The following is a 21959-nucleotide window of genomic DNA, read 5'->3' on the forward strand; positions in this document are numbered from 1 at the left end:
CTTTGATCAATTCTCAGCTATCCTTGGTATTTTCATCACCTTCTTCCTTAGCACATAAACATACCCTAGCGACAGAGAGACAGAGACAGAGACCCAGAGAGTGAGACAGAGACAAACAGAGAGAGACAGAGAGAAAGACAGTGAGAGACAGGGAGAGAGAGAGAGAAAGACAGATAGACAGAGAGACAGAGAGACAGAGAGAGAGAGAAGCACAAATTTCTATCCAGTGAAAAAATACTCAGAAAATCAACTTCAAAGAGGAGAGGTTTATTTAGGCTGATGGCTTTGGTGCACGATTTGGCTGCTGCTTTGGGCCTCTGGCAATGCAGTTTATCACCTCCCAGCAGCTCCCAGAGGGAGAGGTCCCAATGTCTCATTCAAGTGCGCCCTCTGTGACCTCACTTCCTTTCACTGGACATCACCTTCTAAAGAGTCCACCTCCTGGGCTGTGCATACAGCTCAGTGGTAGCGCACCTGTGTGGCAAGGAGCAAGGCCCTGAATTTTATTCCTGGCATGAAAAAAACTAATCCACCCAATCGTGCTGTGGAAGCCTTCGTGAAGAGGTCTCAGATCTAGAATAAGAGTTAAACATTACCATGATGTCACATTAGTCACTTAACCAGTTTCATTTCCTTCTCTTTAGAGATGAGTGACTCCATAGATTTCTTTACCTGTCTTCTGCTTTTTTGTCTCCTACTTATCCTTAAACCTGTTGAAATTTTGATGCTGCTTTAAAGGATTATATTCACAATAGTAACCAATGATCATCTTGTTATTGTAGGCTTTGGACTCTTACTTGAGTTGATTTTTTTCTGTGAGTTCAGGGACAGAATGAGTTTGAGTTTCTTTTAAGGCTTCTAAATGGGGATGGGGATAAGTATTTGCATTTGCAGATCTAAAGCTAAGGAGAGAAGTCTGGGTTGCTAAAATGCATTGCAGAGTCTTTGGTGAATACGGAGGAGAAGGATGAGGACCAAGAAGGGAACCATGAGGAACACAGTATTCAACAGATTAGCAAAGGCCATTCTATTCATGCAGACACTTGAGCAGTTTTAAAATAAGTCTTTGATGCTCCCTGGTTCTGTTAGGACTTTTTTTTTGTCCAGTACTGAGTACTGAACCCAGGGCCTTCACACTGAGCTACATCCCTATTCCCACCTCCCAAACCCTGCTCTCCACCCCCTAGTCTTCTTTAAAATTTTGAGACAGTGTCTTCCTGACACTGTGATCCTCCTGCCTCAGCCTCCCAGAGTGGAGGTAGGATTCCTTTCAAATGCTAGATCCTAGTTCTTCTCTCACTGATTGCGAGCTACAATTAGCCTTAGTGAACTATTACTAAAGATTAGAAGAATGTGGTTCAAATGTCACCAAATGACTCCTGAGACTATACCACAGAAAAGATGGCCTTGAATCTCAGTCTTTGAATCTCTGTTTCCAGGTGAAGCAGCCACCATGAGGATGGAGGGTGCAACTTGCCAGCCAGGAGAATGGGCCAGCTTGAAAAGAGTCTCCTGCTCCAGTGAAGGCCCCGGGTGATCCGAAGCTTCCAGGTAACAGAAGGAAACAGACTATCCTTGCGGTGCCCTGTTGGAATACTTGACTCACAGAAGCCATAAAATGACAAATGATTATTATTATTTCAAATGACCTAGTTTTAGGATGGCTTATTAAGTAGCAATACATAATCAGTAGAAGGCAGATAGGGAGGAGAGAAATTGGGAGAGTCTGGTAAGATATTTAAATTTATAAAGACAAAAACAAAGCACCCTAAAATCCTGCTTGTTATGTTATCAATTACTGGCACATATTCAGTGATCTCCTGCATTTTTCTTTTTATTACATTTTTAAAAAAATTAAGCTGTCATTACATCGAGTTTAAGTGTTTCACGACTTTTGAAACTATTTACACCCATGTGTGATAGAAGTGGACTTACTTCCATTGCCCAGACAGTCCCTTCTGGAACTTTCTGGTTAATTCTTTCATCCTAGCTCCACAATCACATCTTTAGTGATTACCTTTCACTTTAAAATATATTTTATATATATATATATATATATATATATATATATATATATATATATATATATATACCTTTGACTATAAATATGTTATAATTTACTTATCTATTCTGGTATTTAATTACCTTTATTTATAAAATATATATATATATATTTGACTATAAAATATAATTTATCTATTCTCCTGGTATTTCTTAATTCAAATAGATGTAGTTATTTCTACTTCATCAAATCTAGTGGAAATATCCAAAGTACATGTTAAAAACTTTGACAAAAATACAAGGTAGATCTTGTAAGTAGGTAAAACACATCATGAAACAATTTGGTAGTTATAATCACTATAGAATTTCTGTAGAATGGAGAGTTACAAGCCCTCTGTTGACCACTAGGCAATGTTATTTCTATGACATTTAACTCAGAAATATAAACCACCATGCAAAAATTATAAGTGTATCAATTCTTTTGAGAAAAAAATCAGGCCATCAGACATTTTAGAAATTAATGACATAGAAATTGGAAATAAAATGGAGAGGAATACAGTTTTTTTCTATGCACACATGCACAGATCAGTAATATCTCTGGGGCATGGAGGCTTCTTAGACATTTGGGGACAATAGTACTTCACAGGAAAACAAGTCCCTAGTTATTTTCTGCACAGCATTTGATACTCCTTTATATCAAATCTAATGGAATGTTTTTGATATATGTAATTACATATTAAAGAGATGATATCAACCTTGGAATTGTAATAATTTCTCTATCAAATCTTTTTTTGTTCCTGGCCTATCTAAGACTATGTTTTCATAAGTATATTGGTTTAGAGATTATTTCTAGTTGGATTTCCTAAAGACATTTTGTTAATGATACTCCTTTGAAAGAGTTATTATCATTTTTCTTGTTCTAAACCTCTGAAACATAAATACTTCAAAATAATGCTAAATTTGAGATAGACTATAAAGACAGAGATACTAAGCTTAATTTTGTTTTTTCCCAGAGGATCAAAATAATCTCAAAACACATATTAACTACTCTCCTCCAATTTGTGATTTATAATCTCTGTCAGTTTTGAGTTACGAGAGCATCTAAGAGTATCTGAAAACACTTTCTACTTTGCTTTTCTTTTTGACAATATAAATATCTGAAGTTACTGCTTAACCTATAAAGCAGTGCCATCGTAATTTATGAATATTAAAAAAGCCCTTGCTCATTTCTGCTAAACTTTGTTCATTTCTGCTAAAATGGTGTTATTTTTGTCAGTGGAAAAAAACATGCAAAAGGGAGAGTTTTCTCACTGCATTTTGGATGACAACCACACACTCATATCAGCCTTGAATTCATTCACTATTTGACAACTTTTCTCACTGTCTTCGTTGTGTAAGCTTTCCTGTGTCATTTAAGTGAAAATATTCTCCTTATCACTATGATCTCCTGATACTGGCAAAGTCCAGGCCCTGTCACATACTGATGCACCAGTGCTGTTAGAAATCTAAGCAGGTGTGAGGTCTCCTACACTATAGCCTGCTTCCCTGGAATCTGAAAATTGAACTAGACAGCTGTAATCAGACTAGCAACATCACAATTTATCTGGGATGTTGTTCACTGGTAACTAGTTGCATTGGTAACTAGTATCAGCTGGGAAATGCAAAGTACGCCTTTCTTAATAAAATATAAACTTGTCCCCTAACCTGTAGTTTTGCTTTCTGACAATGTTAAATGGAAAATTCTAGAAATAGAAATTTCTTAAGTTTTAAGTCACATTTATTATAGTATATCATTATCATTGCTCTATTTTATTATTAATTGTTAACCTCTTACCATGTCTAATTTATAAGTCAGATTTTATCATGGTAATGCATATGAAAAATGCATATATAGGATGTGTTACTATTTGCAAGTTCGGGTATCCACATAGGGTCTTGGAAGCTATCGTCATCAGTAACAGACACAGTATGTGTATAACTGGTTCTGAAACTTGGAAGTCAAATCTAATCCACAAGCATAATAATCAGCTTTCTCATTGCTAGGACAAATTACGAGATACCACAAACTTAAAGGAAGTCAAGTTTCTTTAGCTTATGGTTTCAGAGGACTTATTCTCTGATCAGCTGACTCCAAGGCAAAAACATCCTGGTGGGAGGATATATCAAAACAAAAACACTTAGACTGTGACATTCAGGAGGCACAGCAGGAAACAGTGCTTGAGAGGACCAGGCCAGGAACTATGCATAGTACCCAAGGTGCCACCTCCCTGACCCACCCAGGAATTCTAGAAGTGTGCTTTCCTTCTCCCTTGGGCAGCTCTCATGCCAATCAAATTGACACAATTAAGCTTAACAATAATGAAGAGAATATCCTATTATCTTACTCAACTACTTTAACTTAAGTCAAAGTTAAGGTTTTTGTGGGAAAAGCCAGGAATATTTTATTCCTAAATAAATGAGAGCCCAGCAGTATAGTCAACAAATAGAAACTTGTTTCATGATCTCCATTCATGTCTTGGTCAGCTTTCTTTTATTATAACAAATACTTGAGATAAGTCAGTTTAAAAAGAGAAAAGATTTATTTTGTCCCACAGTTTTAGAAGTGTCAGTCTCTGGCTGGTTGGTCTCATTGCTTTGAGTCTGTGACAGCACAGAACATCATGGTGGGAGTAGCTGGCAGGGGATGTTTGAAAGAGGGGAGGGATTTCCTTCCCACAATCCCTAGCACTGGCACCTCCAGTAACCTGGACCCCATGTCTTAAAGGCCTCCATCAACTTTCAGTAGTGGCAAGCTGAGGACCAAATATTTAACACACAGCCCCCTGGGGGATATTTGTCATATAGTACAGATGATATAGGTATATATTAGTAGTAAATCAAGATTTTTTTTGTAAAGTACTCAGCCTTTGATTCAAGGCCAAAGTTAATTCTGTGGTAGAAACAACACTATCCATCATAATTAAATTGTTTAAACAATCATAAAATTTCAAAAGGTCCAGTACTCATTTGCCTAAAAGCAGTACACATAGAGGATGAAAGTAATAAAATAGGTAACTCAGAAGATCACTGGTTTGGGAGCTCACATCTGGTTTCCTTTACTCTCTTCCTAACTAGGTGAGTGAATCCATAATCCAGTTACTTAACAATGCTGATAATCAGCATATTTCATCTTTACCGGGGGAACTGCAATTCCAAGGTGGTTGTAAGGAGTGAGAGTATAGACTAAAACACTGAGCGTGTGCTTGTGGCAGACTAGATACTCAGTGGTTGGGAGCTATATTATCAAGAGAAAATAATTGTAGATATTCATTTGGCTTCCTGAAATGTTTGCTGCATTCACACAGAAAAGTCAAGCACTGCACTACATCACTATTAGGGTTGTTCTCAGATCCAAGTTAAGTAGGTGCCCTGGTCTGATGCCAATTTGAATTGTTCACAGTAGAAATTCTAGTGATGTGATGGTTCCAAAGGTGACAGTGACCTTTGTTGCTAACTGGGGTGGGGGGGTTTGGATCCTATTTTCTTTGATTTTTCAGGCCCGGCGTTGGAACCCAAGGGCGCTCTACCACTGAGGTCCACTCCTAGCCCTTGTCATTGTTTGTCTGTTTGTTTTGTGACAAGATCTAAGTTTCCCAGGCGAGCCATGAATTTGCCATCCTCTTGCCTCAGCCTCCCAATTAGCTAGATTTACAGGTGCAAGCTACCGCACCCAGCTGTGTTCTACTCTCTAAATTACTGTGTCTGTGGGCTATGTTTTTTTCAAGTATAGGGAGAGTACCGAAGTGTATAAAATAAGTAAGGTGAAGGATATGTTTTCTTCATAGGTACTTTTGTGAGATCTTGGCCATTTAAAGGGGGAGCTGAGGAAACGGTGGAAAATTAGACTTTCTTTAAATACACTGATTGCAAGCAACGTAGGAATAAGCTTCATTTATGCTAGCACCTGGGCAACTTCATTTATTTTTCAATAGTTTTCCCACTAGTAAAATGACCAAAGCGGGCATAAATATCTCAGGGTGACAGGGTCATTTCCTAAGGGCTTCACTGAAATTTGCTCTAAGTGCTACTGAACAGAGGTACAAAAGAATGACAGTGATCAGTTTAATGGATTTGCTTCGTGACTTTGGGTGAAAGGCCAGGTGTGTCTCTATCTGGAACTCCCTTCCAGCATATTATAGATGTTTAAAAACAAATCCTCAATGTTTCCTGGGTAAAAATATCCATCTTAAGTGCTAGGGATTTAGCTCAGCGGCATAGCTGAGCGCTAGGTTGTGAGTTTGATTCCCGGTACAAAAAAAAAAAAAAAAAAAAAAAAGAGTCCATCTCCAGTGGGGGACAACCCCCTAAACATTCCAGGCAGCACTGGCTGGAGAGACGCTATATGCCCTATGGGGGGAGTGTGCTCATAAAAGAGCTTTAAAAAACAAAAACGTGTGAAAGAGCTCATCATCTCTGTATGCAGTTATTTTAAAAGCAAACACCTCAATGGGAACATGCCTTTATTTGTCATTTGGCTTGCAAAACTTTACAAGAGTATATGCCTGTGTTGGAAAATTAGAACAATTTAACTTCTGGAAATGACTTCACAGCTTGGAGCCTGGCAAAGCCTATTAGGGATTAAATTGTCTATTAATTAAACTCAAATGATTTAAACATTCATCACCTTGCATTGCACCTCCCAGAAAACAACAACAACAACAATAAAATCCTGGGGTTTTGGGAGAGGGACCTAATAAACACCGTGCGCGCACAGGCATGCGCGCGCGTGCACACACACACACACACACACACACACACACACACACACGCACTCACTCGCGCCCGTGCAAAGCGCTCAGGCTTGGGAGGCCCGGGGCCCCGCAGTGGGGAACGTCTGCGTCCCCGCGCGTTGGCAGTTGGCGACCCCCCTTGCATCCCCCTCCGCCGCGGCTGCCGTGGCCTTTGGAGGCTGGCGAGGCGGCTCCGAATGTTTTCCATATTTGTTCAGCCTCCGTAATCCGAATACCAGGGCAGGCGCAGTCCGCCCAGCCGCGCTCCAGGGCCCCGGGCGCCGCGCACGCGCCCACCCGGCCACCGGCCACCCGGCCCCCCAGCCCTGCGGCCGCCATGGGCAAGGACAAGCAGTCCCGCGGCCAGTCGAGGCAGGGCGCGCCGCCAGCCGCGGACGCCGCCGGGCCCGACGACACGGGGCCGAAGAAGGGCAAAGGGGCCCCCAAGGAGTGCGGGGAGGAGGAGGCCCGGACGTGCTGCGGCTGCCGGTTCCCGCTGCTGCTCGCCCTGCTGCAGCTGGCCCTGGGCATCGCCGTGACCGTGGTGGGCTTCCTCATGGCGAGCATCAGCTCCTCCCTGCTAGTCAGAGACACTCCATATTGGGCTGGGATCATTGTAAGCATCGAGTCTGTTTTGCCTTAAAATGCGTTTGCCAAACAGGAATGCCAAGCCGCCCGCATGGTCGAGTTAAGACTAACCCAGCTGCATGCGCCCTTCCCAGCTCCGCGCCTCTAACTCGCGCGCTCCGTGGGTCTCCCGGGGGGCGAGGTTGCACGCGGGAGGACGGTGCAGTTCTGCTGGCTGCTCCCGGGCCTGCAGGGGGCCCTGCCTCTACTGCTGGAGCTAGGGAGGGACCTCAGCTCTCAAAGGCTGCTCACAGTGGCCACAGGGAACAGCCTCAGTAACAACAGCACTCACTTGGGCTCCTTCCTGATCCCTTTCAGCCACCCCACGCTTGCCTCTACACGAGTGGAAAGCCAAAGCAAGTTCATAGACTCAAGGCCGGTTAGAAAAAGTTGGAGTGGACCCGATGGGTAGCATTGGCTTGGTGCAGCTGAGGATCTATTAGTAGGTTCTATGAGATAGTATTCTAAGACAAGAAAAGTGAATGCAGCTAGACAGCTTTAATCCACTAGGATCTAAAGTGGGATAAACCCAGGGTGCTGGCCGCCGTCGCAGAGGTCTATTTGGGACTCTGCTAATGGATGTACTGTTCTAAGCAGAATAGCGCTCAGCTGTTAGGGGGTGAGTGTTGAAACACTGGCATACTTGGCTTCACTCGACGAATTCTTTCCTGTTAAAAGGGGTGCCATTTATTGAGTCCCTACTGTGTGCCTGCCTTGCTAGAGACCGACCAGATTTTATTTGTAATTCCCACCCCGTCCTTGTGGGATACTGATTCTCATTTCTCAAATGTGACAACTTAGGTGGGTTCTTGAGAATGACAAAGAGCACCATCAGGTCCATCTGTGATTTCCTCATTGGGATACACTGCCACCCCCTGCACTGGGTTTACAATTTTGATACCATGTTGTATTACAGTGCCTTTGGTTTGCTAAACTTTCCAGTGCCTTGTTTCATTTGATCCATGAAACAATGAATGCTGTTGGTGGGGAAGTTATTCCTCTTCAGACCTAAAGAAAGAAGCTAAAAGAAAGTACATGACATTCTCAAACCCATACTGTGTTGGGAGAGACTAAAATTGACACCTCCAGTCTGTCGGTCTCATATGGCATCATTATTACTTTCACTGACCACAGGAGTTGTAAGTCATATAACCCTCAAAATTTGAATCAGGGCAGGCATTAAACCTGATAAATATGCATTAATGCAGGTATTTTCTAATTAAGATTATTTCAATCCACAAATGCTTGCAGAGTAATTTGAAACTTTTAATTTGTGTACTAAGAAGTCCCATGAAATTATCATGATTGGAGTTTTCTAAATCAAGTAATTTTAAAAATAGCTTTTCACTAAGATATACTGAGTATTTTAGTCACCTCGATGACTGTCAACATAGGCAGGGTGAAAATATCTGTGCTTAAAGCCTCGACAAAGAAGAAAGCAAGGAATGAAATGCTTTGATTCAGTGTTTTCAGGATATAATTTTTAAATATATCTCCTAACTTTTATTTCATCTTCAAAGAGTCCAGTATCAAAGAAACAAATTAGGTGGGGTGTGTGTGTGTGGGGGGGATTTATTTTAATGTTTAAGGCATAACATACAAATGATGCAGGTTCATAAACTAAACCTCCAATAGGATATGATGTTCTTAACTGCCGAAGGTGTGGCACAAGGAACCTTATATATGGCCTGATCTCTGTTCTTTCTGGTTTTCTTTTTTATAATCTAGGCTCCATTTGAAGTTTGCTCTCAGTGTGTGGCCCTGGTGATATCTATAATCTTGAACTGTGTTTTGACAGAGAATCTATACGCAGCAAGGCAGCCAGCAGAGATGACCTGAATCTAGTGTGGGGGGGGTCTCTGAGCAGCTAGACCAGGAGCACCGTCCTCCCAGCGTGAAACTGCCTGGCACAGATACTGTGCTTGCCCTTGCCATGCTCTCTGTGGTTAGTCACAGGCACCTTTCCAAGTTTTCAGGAAAGAGAAAAGACAGGGAGGGCGATGGCAAAATGTAAATTTGTCCTCATCGCACTTGGTGCTGAACTCCAGCTCAGACATTATTTGCTGAATAACTTCGGGCAAGTTACTGAACTTCACTAGGTTTCCATTTCTTTCTATTGAGATCAGAATGCTGGGGGTTGTTCTGAGGATTAAGTAAATACGTGCATGGAAAGCCCACAGCATAGTGCCAGCTGATCGGAAGTGTGCATGAGTTTGTGCTTTTATTCACTATTAGTGAAGCAATCGTGAGTAATGGCATTTTTCAAAGCTAGAAGAAATAGTTCCATTTTAACAGTAGTTTTGCAGAACAGTCATTTTGGATTCAGTGCGTTTCCCAAGACCAGTGCGAACCTAGAAGAAGATATCAATTTGGCCATCTCAATTTTCAGGGTTCTCAGCCAAGTTACTATTTGGCAATCACAAGGGGATTAGGTTAGTCTAGTATTATACTGTTTGAAGCTTTCTGTAAAAGCATTTCTATAAAAATGAACCTGGAGAAGAAGGGCCTCCTGAGGGTCATTTTCCCTTTGGGGTCCAGAGTGATTGTGGTTTCATATATTCTTCAAAGAGTCCTGAAAAGTTTGCCCTGTACAGGAGACTCACTAGACCAAAGCAGTACCGGCCTTCCATGGGGTGGAGACAGAGCCACACCCTCTTCTGGAATTTGGGTTGATGTACACTCATAAAAGCTGCAACTTAATGTGCATTGCTCTTCTGCTTGATCTTTATTCTGATTGCTTCTTACAATAAGGTAATCAATTTAATTTTCAGTGGTGTATCCCGTTACTTTGCAATTTGCGGTTTACATTTCCATAATACAGCCTGGGGTGTCTGAAAAAATCCTTTAAGTGAGAAATTTCTTTCTGGTTGACCAGTGCCTGGAGGACTTGCTAAGTGTTCGTGAACTTCTACTTAGAAATGAAAGAGGCCCTTGGAGATTTATGATCAAAGACTTCAGTCCAGAAATTTTAGAAAGACAACTGGAATATTTTTTTCCTTACCTGTCCTCTATGTTTACTTCTTCATTCATTGTCAGTCAGAAAGAGAACCGAGGTCTTTTTACTTCAGTTTTGAAAGCTTGCTCTAAAAGAGTAGAAAAAAAAGAATGGCGCTATTATGGAGACCGTGTAACTGTTGTTCTCTCAAAATTCTGTATAGGTGGTTTGAGACTCAAACCCTGAACAAAGTCAGTCAACCTCTCTGAGTCTGACTTTGGCTAGGGACAAAGGATCCCAGCAAGTAGAAGCTTAATCTGTATTTTTTTCCCCATGGCTTGAGTAGCTAGGTCAGATAGGCTTTCAGGTTTGTTCATCATTCTGGAATTCTCATTGATCCAAACTGTGTATAGATGAAAAGAATCTAAGAACTTTGGGAACTTAACTTCTTTTTACTCAGATGCATACAGTTCTGATTTAGGTAGAGCGTTACATACTTAACCTTGGCTTATTTTTCTTCATTCAGTAACATTTGTTAAGGGTGTCCACTGTATTCAGCATTGGTCTAAAAGTAATGAGTCATGTACCTGGAGGAAATCCCCCATTCCTGATGGACGTGTACCCTTATCATATCTGACAGTAATGAATACTACGCATTAGAAAATTTAACCTACCCAAATATTTTTAAAGTCCATTTACCTTTCAAAGTGTTTCACTTGCATTGATTTATTTGCTTTGGCATGGGTATACCAAAGTCAATTTTAGAGCAAACTCTTTCTTCTTGCCAGTGGGGATTTAGAGTGTGTTGGTATCTTGGCTCTTGGAGGAATGTTCCCAGGGAAAGTGGGAATTCTTTGCCTTATTGTGTTCCTTAGTTTTCTTTTTTATTTTCCCGTATCCTTCCCATTGGACTAAAAACCCTGAGATATATACCATAATAATAACCCTGCAAAGTTTAAGGTAAGGGATGAAACAAAAGAAAAACATATTTCCCTTTACACCATTCATAAAACTCATCATTTGATTATATAATGATTAAAAGTCCTGTCAAGAACTTCAATAATATATGTTAATTTACTCTTAAGAAATTCAGAATGCAGGTGTATTCATATTTTTAAAAGCTATTTTAAGTTTTGACTTAATAGAAGGAAAAATTGAGTAGTTATTTATTTTCAAACAGAATATACTATAAAATTTGCAAGTAGACCTATGACATATAGCAAGTAGGATCAGATGTTGTCATTATCCATATTTATAAATAGAAAAAGTAAGACATGATGATTTAGCAAAATGATTTGATCATAGTTAGGAGACGAACTGGAAGAGAAAAAGGTTTAGCACTGAAATCAATTTTAGAGCAAACTCTTGATAAGTCAAGAAGCTAACAGCTGTGCCAATATTCAATATAGTGATTTTGACATTTGAATAATTAAATCTAGAATTATATTCTTAGGAACACACTGCCTAGTAATTGTTATTTTTCATACTGAGACTTTAAGTATGCTTCCAAACCCAATGCAGTGCTCCATGTACCACTGGGAAATAATTTTTCCTGCAGAAAGTATCACAAGTTTGTTAAGAAATGAAGAATGGTAATCACATGACCTGACTCATCTTCCATTGAGCATGAATAATAGATAATGGCAGGAAAATTGTCTTATAGGCACAAGAGGTTCTTGTAAGTCTAAAATGGAATGTAGTTTACTTAATTGGCAAAAAATTAGTTTCAATGAGTATATGAAAATAAAATGGAGGGGACTGGAGATTTAGCTCAGCGGCATAAGCGCCTGCCTTGCAAGCAGGCAGTCGTAAGTTCGATCCCCGGTATGATAAAAAGGAAAAAGACAAAAAACAAAGAAAATGGAATATTCAAGAATTTAGAGAAAGTTTCCCAAAAGAATTTCAGAAAGAAGCTAAAAATTGAGGAGTATTAAGATTGAACAAAATCATTAAATGTTCAAAATCATTGATCAAAAACATGTTTTTGCCTCTCCTATGTTAGACATACAAGGGCCAAAGGAGTACAAATATAATGAGAAAACTGTCCTTAAACATTTCTGTTTTTAAAAAACAAGAAGATGGGGCAGATCCTCATCTGTTTAAATCCTGTATTGTGAATATATTCAGCACTAAAGATTAGCTTAGATAGTTAATCTCTGGAAACTTCTGAGATGCCAATCATTGTTGTTTTAATTTTTTTGTAGTGCATACAATTTGGAGATAGTCAAATGAAAATGAATAATTTATCCTCTCATTTTATGTATATTGTATATCTACAGATCTACTAAGTATCCCCTGATACATAATTGAATACCCAGCGTGTAGAATTGAAATTTATTTTTTTACATTTATTTATTTATTTGGTCCTGGGAATTGAACTCATGGCCTTGTACTTGCCAGGAAGATCTGTGCTGTTGAGTTATATCCCCAGCTCTGAAATCTATTTGTTTTCTACCTGGCCTTATCAAAGCTTGTTTGAACTTGCACATAACCATTTCTCCTTGTTACTTTTCTCACTCCTGAGACAAACTACCTAACACCCAAAGTTAAAGGAGGAAAGGTTTAATTTGACTGACCGCTTATTGAGGTTTCAGTCCATAACCCACTGGTTGGTTCCAAGCCAGAGTGTCATGGTAGAGGGGCGTCACAGAGGAGAACTGGTTCATGGCAGGCAGAAGGCAGGAAAAGAAAGACTCAAGACTCAAGAAACCACAGCAGTGCTTTTTCTAACCATTACATTCTATGCAGGCCACCTGTTCTTAGGGGGAGCAGCACTCATACCCAGGAATATGACTTTGGGTCCCAGGACATTTCAACTCACCCTACCAAAATGTTTTATTCCATGTAATAGAATGACTATATGCCTAGAGAAGAGAAAGGAAAAAGTCCTTTAACTTAGTTTACATTTCCCTAATTAGAATAAATGATGACACAGTAGGATTGATGTTGCTAATTAATTACTAAGTGTCATTAATTACTGATCTTATCTTCTATGAAAGAATCAATGGCTTGAATTTTCCTAATATTTGATCCAACAGTTTATTGGATTTTTAATATAGTACTATATACTTTCAATTTGTTCTGAGGAAATGGATATTTTGTAGGTTTTCCTTGCCTTTATCTCTGTCCCTGACATTTCTATTAAGGGTGCTCTTTAACTGGATCTGCTTGTTCATGTTGTTCTCTCCAGGGTTGGCATCAACAATAAAATGATACCAGCATATACAAGAGCACACAGAAAAGCTCAGCATGTATGTTTCTATGTTACTGGAGGACAGAAATAGAAGCTAGTCATCAAATTTGAAATAGATATCGTTTCCCTGAAAAATGCCACTAATTTTTAGGGTCTAGAACCTGGCAAACAACAGAGGTACTGATCAAAAAACCCCATCAAAATCAAGAACTAGATGGGATTTCATGATGTCATCTTTAACATTCTATTTATTATCTGCTGTGAATGTTTAAGTCCAGGTTTACTGCAGTGAGTTCATAAGCTAACGGTGAAGTTTCAAATAATAGATGCCGAGAACAGGATTTATAGCATAAACTGTATCAAAACCTGTTTCAGAGGCACACCCTCTTTCAGATGGTTTGGAGACAGCCTCAGCTCTCCATGTATTGAGATAAAACTTGGCAGGAATAACTGTCAGATGCCTGAGCAAAGGAGCTCACTTGATCATCCCCTGGATAATTTTAAAATTCATGTGTGTACACCTACGCATATGGCATTCATGAAAATACAGTTTTCTTTCTGTCTTCATATGTTTGAGCTGTCATAACAAAATGCCACATGTAGGCTGCTTTTAGCAGTCCTGGAAGTTGGATGTCCAAGATCAGTGTGCTAGAGTGGCTGGGGACTGTGAGGGCTGTCTTCCTGTATGCCGACAGCTACCTTATTGCTATATGATCGGCTTGACCTCTTGATTCACGCACTTGAAGAGAGGGTTAAGATCTCTTCTCTTTTTATAAAGCCCCCAAGCCTGTCAGTTGAGACTGTACCCTTAGAACCTCATTTAACTTTAATTACCTCCTAAAAGCATCTCTAAATACAGTTATGTAGAGAGTTAAGCCTTTAAGATGAATTTTAGGTGGGCACAATTCAGTCCATAGCACTTTTGGTGAAATTGTATATTTGTGCAATCAGTTCAGTGGTCCTTAAGCTTCTTTGCCATCTTATTAATGGAAGCTCTATGGCTTTCTTGGACTGGCTAGAAGTCTGAATGTTTCCCATGACAAGTTTCCCAGGACACCGTCCTGGCAAGTGGCAGGACGGTGGGTGGCACGGCTCAGTACTCCAGCCAACTGAGTGAAACATTTGGAGAGGGTGACTTTGGCTGCATTTAGAGATCACTTCTTTTGTCAAATTTTTGTAAAAAAAAAATCAAGTAGATGTAGCTAACGAATGCAATTTGAAGAGTAGGGTAGGATTTCATTGACTGTATTAACTCTTTAAGGAGTAGAAGCCACCCACCATGCTTTGAGATGTAGCTAAGTGACATCTTGGTAAGGCATGCTTAGCTGAGTGGTACTACTGTGAGGGTGCTTATATTTTTGACAGTGGGATTAGCCTGCTTTCCTGTGAGGAGTCCTGGTTCCTATTCACAACTCAAGGGAAGCCACTTCTCAGCTCTTCTTTATAACATGCAGTCACCATTTCCATTTTTGGTGATGATACTGAAAACAAGATCAAAGTGTTTTGGCCTGTAGAATGTGTCAGGATAAAGCTCTAGGGCTGTCTCCTCCCTGGGCTTTATTAGGGACCTGCCTCCTGTCCCACCTGTGCCTTTTGGCACACCCCCACTTAGTCATAAAGGGCATCTCTTGAGATTCTGTTCCTCAAGCTTAGAAGTCCCAAACTGGGTTCTTCTTTTTCTTTGCCAAGTAGTACACAAAACCATAGCACTGGGGAGGGGAAGGCAGAGAGAATGCTGCTGAAAGCTGTCAAGGATGCAACCTTTCGGAACAAGGGGCCCCATTTCAGCTCCAGAGCGAGCAGCCAAAGGGAGATCTGGCCACTACTAACACTCCAGAGTGACAGCTCTTACATTGCCAGCTGGGTTTTTGCACATCAAGTTGACACTTTCTGATCTAACTGTGCTAGACAGGATCCTAACACAGGATGTGTTTCAGCACTGTGTTTCATGGGGACCGCAAAAGATCAGCATCTGGCTGGACTTCAGAAGGCCGAGTCTGCAACTGAGCATTCTTGGGTTCTGCTGAAGTTTTCCTGGGCCTCCATCTGTCACTGCAGAATTGAGCAATTCTCCCTGGCCTGTCCTGGTGCTGGGAGAGGTGGTGAGATGTCCTGTGGGAGCTGCTTTCGTAACACCCACTCAACTGTTGTTATTAAAGTGTTTGATTCAGCATTCATTATAATGAGCCACTAAAACACCTCTTTAAGCTAAGTTATTATCAAGGCATCTCTTTTTTACAGAGGATAATGACAGGAGACAAGAAAAGAGGTGGAATTGCTAATGTGTGAACTAGACCTTGACTAGAGCAGACAATGTTAGCAGTATAGTTAGGGAGAGAAAAAATAATATCCTTGGGCCTTCTAACGTATTAGATATGGGATGCATATCAGACCATTAGGCCCAGGCTGAGCCTTATCTCCTGTTGAGCTGTGCCAGAAACTCTGTGAAGGAGACCTGTTTTAAGAGAAAGGCAGAGGGTTTTGTTTTCTTCTCGCCTTGTGGCTATGGAGGGTGGGGGGGATTCCTTTTAGGATGGGCTATGTGATGGCCAGGACATTGGGTAACCTGAGGCTACTAGAAAGGCAAGCTAGGACTCCAAGGTTAAAAAAAAAAATTCAAGAAAACTGACTTCCTCCTAAATGCACACAAATGAAACACTCAATGTCATCATTTGAGTGTACAAGCGACCTTCCCTGTGAGTCTATGCGTTTCTCCTCGCATTCTGTCCACTAGTTTGACTGTGGGACAGAAGGACCAAACCCACTCAGGTTGGCCTGGCCTTATTCTCTGTTCAACAGCAAGCAATCTGAGATGCTTATTAAAGGGCTTAGGTCTGTGTTCAGGTCTCTGAAACCAACTACAATTTTTTTAAAACAAACATAGACTGAGCGAAACCATTATGTCATAGAAACCTCGATAAATAATTCTCATTCAAGTCACTGAATCTAGTGGGTCAAAAATTTTTCCACCTGGAGACCTCCCTAATGCCTCCGCATCCTCACACACACCTTACAAAAACTTCAGTGTCTGGCTCACCACATTGCCATGGCAGGCACGCAGGACAGGCTGCAGGTTCCTTGGGGACGCTGACCTTTGCCAAAAGAGCAGGGCGATGTTCAGAGGAGGAGTGGTATTGCTATAGATTGCTTAATATTCCCTTCTATTTTATTTCTGTAAAGTGCTCTCAGTCGCAGAAGACACTCAGTAATATTTTCTGAAGGTTGAACAAGGTAGTTCTGTTGCTTGTGCTGCTGTTACAAGATTATAAAATTGAATTTATATTGATTTATTATAGTGCCTCCTTAATAGGTTTCTGTTTATTGTACTATTTCACACATACACTTAGGGATATGAGGGCAGAATTACCTTTGCAGTAATTTTTAAAGTAGGACCTGCTTTGAGAGCCTGCTTAATTATGCTAACCAGAGTATTGAAATCCAGTTTACAACTTTACCATTGGAGCAAGCTAACTCCACATTAGTGAGATTCCTTTCCCACTTAAGAGGGCTTGAAACCCCTAAGGTGAAGCCCATGAACTATCAGTTGTTTACTTGGTTTTCTCCCACAAATACGTGACCATGTTACTCCTCCTATTGTAAGATACCGGGCTGGAACACAATCTTTTTTTTTTTTTTTTTTTTTTTTTAAAGCTTCCTCTGCAAGGGATAATTTTGAAAAAGTCAGTATGGATACAATGGTTAGTAATTACTTTCTCCTGAGTTACACACAAGTGAATTAGGTGGCTGATAAGCAACAGAACAGAAGCCTATAAAAGAAAGTGTGCTTTAGTATGTCACAACTTCTGACATCTTGGCCACCCTCCCGGTGTATTTCCAGGTGCTGGATACGGTGGCCTTGCCCAGGTGCTTAACTCCGGTAGAGGAGACCCACTCACAGTTTATTGCAGGACAATTTAGATACCCAAGTGCCAGGTGATGCCTGGAATGTGGATAAAGTAAGGCTGGCGAGATCATAGGTGACAAGCAGGAGGAGAAGCCTGCCTCTGCTAATTTCTAACCGTTTTCCAAAACCTGTTAGGAAATTAATCATTGTTTTCACATTTGTGTGACTTTGAACGAATATGGGCAATATTATGATTTTTTTAATAATAAAAACTTCAATTCCTGAGTGACGTAGGATGGAACAGCCACTTATCCATCCCTAGCTTCATTGCATTTTAATGTTTTTTGTAATTTTATTTTATTTACTATTTTATTTTTATTTTAGTCTTTTGTGTTTTTTGAAACAGGGTTTCATTAGGTCATTCAGGCTGACCTTGAACTCAGTTTGTAGCCCAGGTTAGTCTCGAACTTGCAGCAATTCTCCTGCCTCAGCTTCCTGAGGACTGGGATTACAAGCATGCACCACAATGTCCAGCAATTTTACATTTTGTTCCGGAAAGAAAGCATTGTGTTATAGTAATAGCCTCTGTCTTTCATTCCTTTGTTGTGTTTTCTTATATTGCCTTCCTTCTCCAGAGCTATTACCCTGAATTTGGTATTCACCATTTCTACACCTATTTTCTCATTTTCCAATATGTCTATGTATCTATAACCAATTATTATTTTGCTTTAAGTTTTACATGAATAAGACTGTGTAATTTTTGTCCATTGTTATTTGAGATTTGTAACAGTACATAGATATTGCTTATTTACTTTTGCTATATTTTACTGTAGAGAAGTATGACAATAAGTTTTTCATGTGTCTGTTGGTGAACATTTAGATAGCTTTCATAAATGATTTTTTTTTTTGCAATTACAGTGTTGCAATAGATAGTCTTGTCTCTAGCTCTCTGTATGAATTTTAGCTGCTTTAAGGCATATTTCTGGAAGTTATTTGGTAGTAAGACACTTTCAACTTAGTATTCCAAGTCACTACTTAAATTCAAAATTGTACTGATTTATACTTCCATGAATGGTAAATCAGAGGGGTTCTTAAATCTCTCTTGTTTGTGTGGAATAGTATGCTTAATTTGCATTTTTTCCTGATTTCTACTACAGTTGAACATATTTATGTTGATTGGACATTTGATTATCCCTTATTAAAAATATTTGCTATAGGCTGTTTTTCATTTATTGATATTTAGGATTTATTGCTTTGTTACTAATCTTTCTAGTTTTGAGTACTGAGAATCTTTTTCAAGTTTGTGCTTTTCTTATGAAAAGATTTAATCTTAACAGTTTTATAGTTATTGATCCTTTTTATGATATGTGCTCTGCTATATTTTAAAGAAATCTCTCCACATTTCAGTGTCACAAAGAGATTTTTTCTATGCCACTTTCTAAAAATGTTAAAAGCTTGCTTTTCTGTGCATATGCCTTTCGTGGACTTGCATGTGATGTGAAATAGGTTCTCTATTTTGTTATTTTCTCATACAGAATGCTAATTTCTTAGGACCAATTAATAAGCAGTCCTTTCTGTATGGATCTGAGATGCCTATTTACCAGCTGTCATGTTTGCATATTAAATTTCATTCCTGGTTCTCTTCAGTTCTATTGTTTTGTCTATTACCAAGTCGGGATCATACTGTCCCTTTGAAGGTAGTACTATCACACCTCTGATTAGGAAGAAGAGAGGATAAACAGCCCAGGTTTACCCCATTCCTCTTCTTCAAAATCATCTTCATGAGTCTTAACCATCTTCTTTCTTCCTTCTTTTTATGGAATTTATACCCCCCCCCCCCATTATTAGGGATTGAGCCCAGGGCCTTCATACTAAGCTATACTCCAGCCTTTCCTTTCTTTATTTTATGGTTTTATTTTACTTTTTATTTGCAGAGGCAGGATCTCAGAAAGCCATTAAATTGTCTAGGCTGGACTAAAATTTGTAGTCCTCCTGCCTCAGCCTTCCAGGAAGCTGGGATTACAGTTGTAAACCACATGCCCAGTGGAATTTGTACTTATTTATTCTTTTTGTTTGACTTTTGATAATTGATTTCAACTAAAGTGTTTTGTGTTTGTTTTATGTGATTTCCATAATATCAATTCTTTGATATTTGATGGAGCTTTGAGGCTAATTGCTATTAACAACATTCCATGCATGTCTGGAAATAATGTTGATTTTCTCATTTGGAATTTAGGATTCTCCATTCATTTATAAGATCAAGCTTATTATCTTCTATATAATTACTGGGGTTTTTCTGCTTGATGTAAATTTTGCTGAGAGACCTATGTTAAATTTCCCCCAAATATATGGATTTGTTTATTTCTCCTTGTAATCCTGCCCATTTGCCCTCCATCTTTTTAGTCTACTTAATAGCTACGTTATGTCCACAAGGCTACACCATTCTGCTAGTGTTAGGTGGATGGCAAGTTTTTTCCTGAGTGTTTTCAAAATATTATTTCCATCTCTAGATTGCAGCTGTTGGTCATGAGTGTGCCAAGCATCTAATGTTCTAGCATAAGTAATGCACCCAGTGATAGCTTTCTGAGTTTTCTCTTCATTCTTAATGTTAAACAATTTAGCTACTGTATATCTAACTTCAGTTTCTAACCCTAACCCTAACCCTGAATTTAAGATTTCTGTGGTTTTCATTAATTCAGAAAGAAAGCAAGCCATCAGCCTCCTTCTCGAGTCTCCTCTGAAATGCCATGAGTCGTGCTCTGAGAACCTCTCTGCTCCAGCCTCCCCAGCTCTTAGCCTACCAGAGTTCATCTCGCTGTGCTGTGTTTTAGATTATTCCCTCAAATCTCCTAATTCACTATTCACCCCTTCATTTAGATTTTAATCTGCCTTTTACTTCTCTGCTGAGTTTCTAACTCCAACAATTTTTTTTTCCTCTTTCTAGAATTTTTGTTACTGGCATTTTAAAAAAATTCACATATTACTGGGTGTTTGGAAAAAAATGCTCTGCTCTTCATTCATGGTTTCAATTCCTTCTTTCACATCTTTCATTATTTTGAATACACTTTTATAGAGTCTCTGGTTATTGCACTATTTGGAATTCTTACCGTTTTCATCCTCAGACTGTGTACCCCATTACGCATATAAGTGCTGGCCTTCACTAATAAGTTAATTCTTCACGTATTTGCTAATTTTGGCTTATGAGTTCATCTCCCTGGAGGCTTGGTGTATGCTAATTTAATGTACCCTATTTAAGGGTGAAGCCCTGGCACATGATTTCGTCTTGCCGTGTGTCTAGAACCACTTTTTTCTCAGATTATTCACTCTGGAAAATTTCAAGCATATGCAAAGGAGATAAAATTATATAATGAGCCTTGATAATAACCCTGTCCTCCTGCCCCCGTAATTCTCAACCCGTGGTCAGTCTTGTTTGTCTCTGTGTTACTATCCTTCCTCGTATGTCACACATCACAGTATTTTGAAGTAAATCCTTGACTTTGTATAATTTCACCCATACATATTTTTACTATCTAAAGTGAATGACAGAGACTATAAGTAATCAAAAGACCAATACCACACCTAACAAGCTAATTTCTTAGAAGGATCCAATCAGTATGCAAGCAGCCATGATTAAGTCATGAGTATTTTTTCACACTTTTGTTCAAAATCAGGATCCCAATAAGATCTATATACTGGAATTGATACATACATTTTTAATATTTCTTTTACTCAAACATTTGCCCATTCTCCTTTCTCTTTCACTCCCTATCCTATCCCTCTTACACTTCATTTACTTAAATAACCAACTTTTTATTCTGGGGTCATTTTCATGTTACTTTCTTTAAATTATAATTTTCTGTTAAATATGCCTTTTTGTTTATTTATCACATGTTTTGGGTAATAAGTGAGATAACATATGCAAAATAAGTAGTGCATATTAAGTACCTTTTTTAGGTAGAGAATATATTTGAGGAGGGTTTAAAGAATATGTACAACTGGATTTAGATAGCTGAGATGGGGTGTTATTACACCAGGTAGATAAGGAAGAAGAAGGACATTTTAAGTCAAAGACACAATTCATACCCTATTATTGTTTTACCCCAGTCTTTATCTATAACTAATTTTATTGCTAACAATCCTGTTGTCTGTGTTTACTCAGTCTTTTGAGGATGCAATTGAAAAAATTCCTAGCAGTTCCTGTGAAATAAGAATCTTAACCCATATTCATAAATCAGTGTTCAATACTAAAGTGAGACCTTGCAGAAGAAGGTATTCTACTTAAAGGATCCTTCCTAAGACAGACACTGGGATAGCTGTGGAATTTCTTTTCTACTTTTCAGAGTTGATGGAACATACATTTGTAAGATTTAATGGTGTTACCCATGCATGGTGGCACTTGACTCTAATCCCAGCACTTGGGAGGCTGAGGCAGGAGGATCATTGTGAGTACAAGGCCAACCTGGGCTACATAGTGAGTTCAAGGCCAGCCTGAACTGCAAAGCAAGTCCTTGTCTCAAAAATCCAAACAGTAGTGACCACAACCACAACCACAACCACAACAAACACATAAAACAATTCAGTGGTGTAAAG

At 39.4% G+C, this 21959-nt stretch overlaps 1 protein-coding gene across 2 annotated transcripts in view; it reads left to right on the plus strand.

Moving 5' to 3' along the window:
• The first annotated feature begins 1443 nt into the window (after positions 1–1443).
• Sspn (sarcospan) overlaps positions 1444–21959 on the plus strand; it is a 42259-nt gene continuing 21743 nt past the window's right edge. Inside the window, exon 1 of one of the 2 annotated variants that reach the window (XM_063238413.1) lies at positions 1444–1551. Coding sequence is in view for 1 of the 2 variants with exons in the window: in XM_003470454.5 (XP_003470502.1) it covers positions 7108–7386 (279 nt within the window). In the remaining variant the exon portion in view is untranslated. Of the gene's footprint in view, positions 1552–6867; positions 7387–21959 lie in introns of those variants that run through there. The other variant, XM_003470454.5, reaches the window with a different exon arrangement.

This window comes from Cavia porcellus, unplaced genomic scaffold (assembly GCF_034190915.1).
Source record: "Cavia porcellus strain 051 isolate PalLab524CR breed Dunkin Hartley unplaced genomic scaffold, mCavPor4.1 scaffold_27, whole genome shotgun sequence".
Taxonomy (NCBI): Eukaryota; Metazoa; Chordata; class Mammalia; order Rodentia; family Caviidae; genus Cavia; species Cavia porcellus.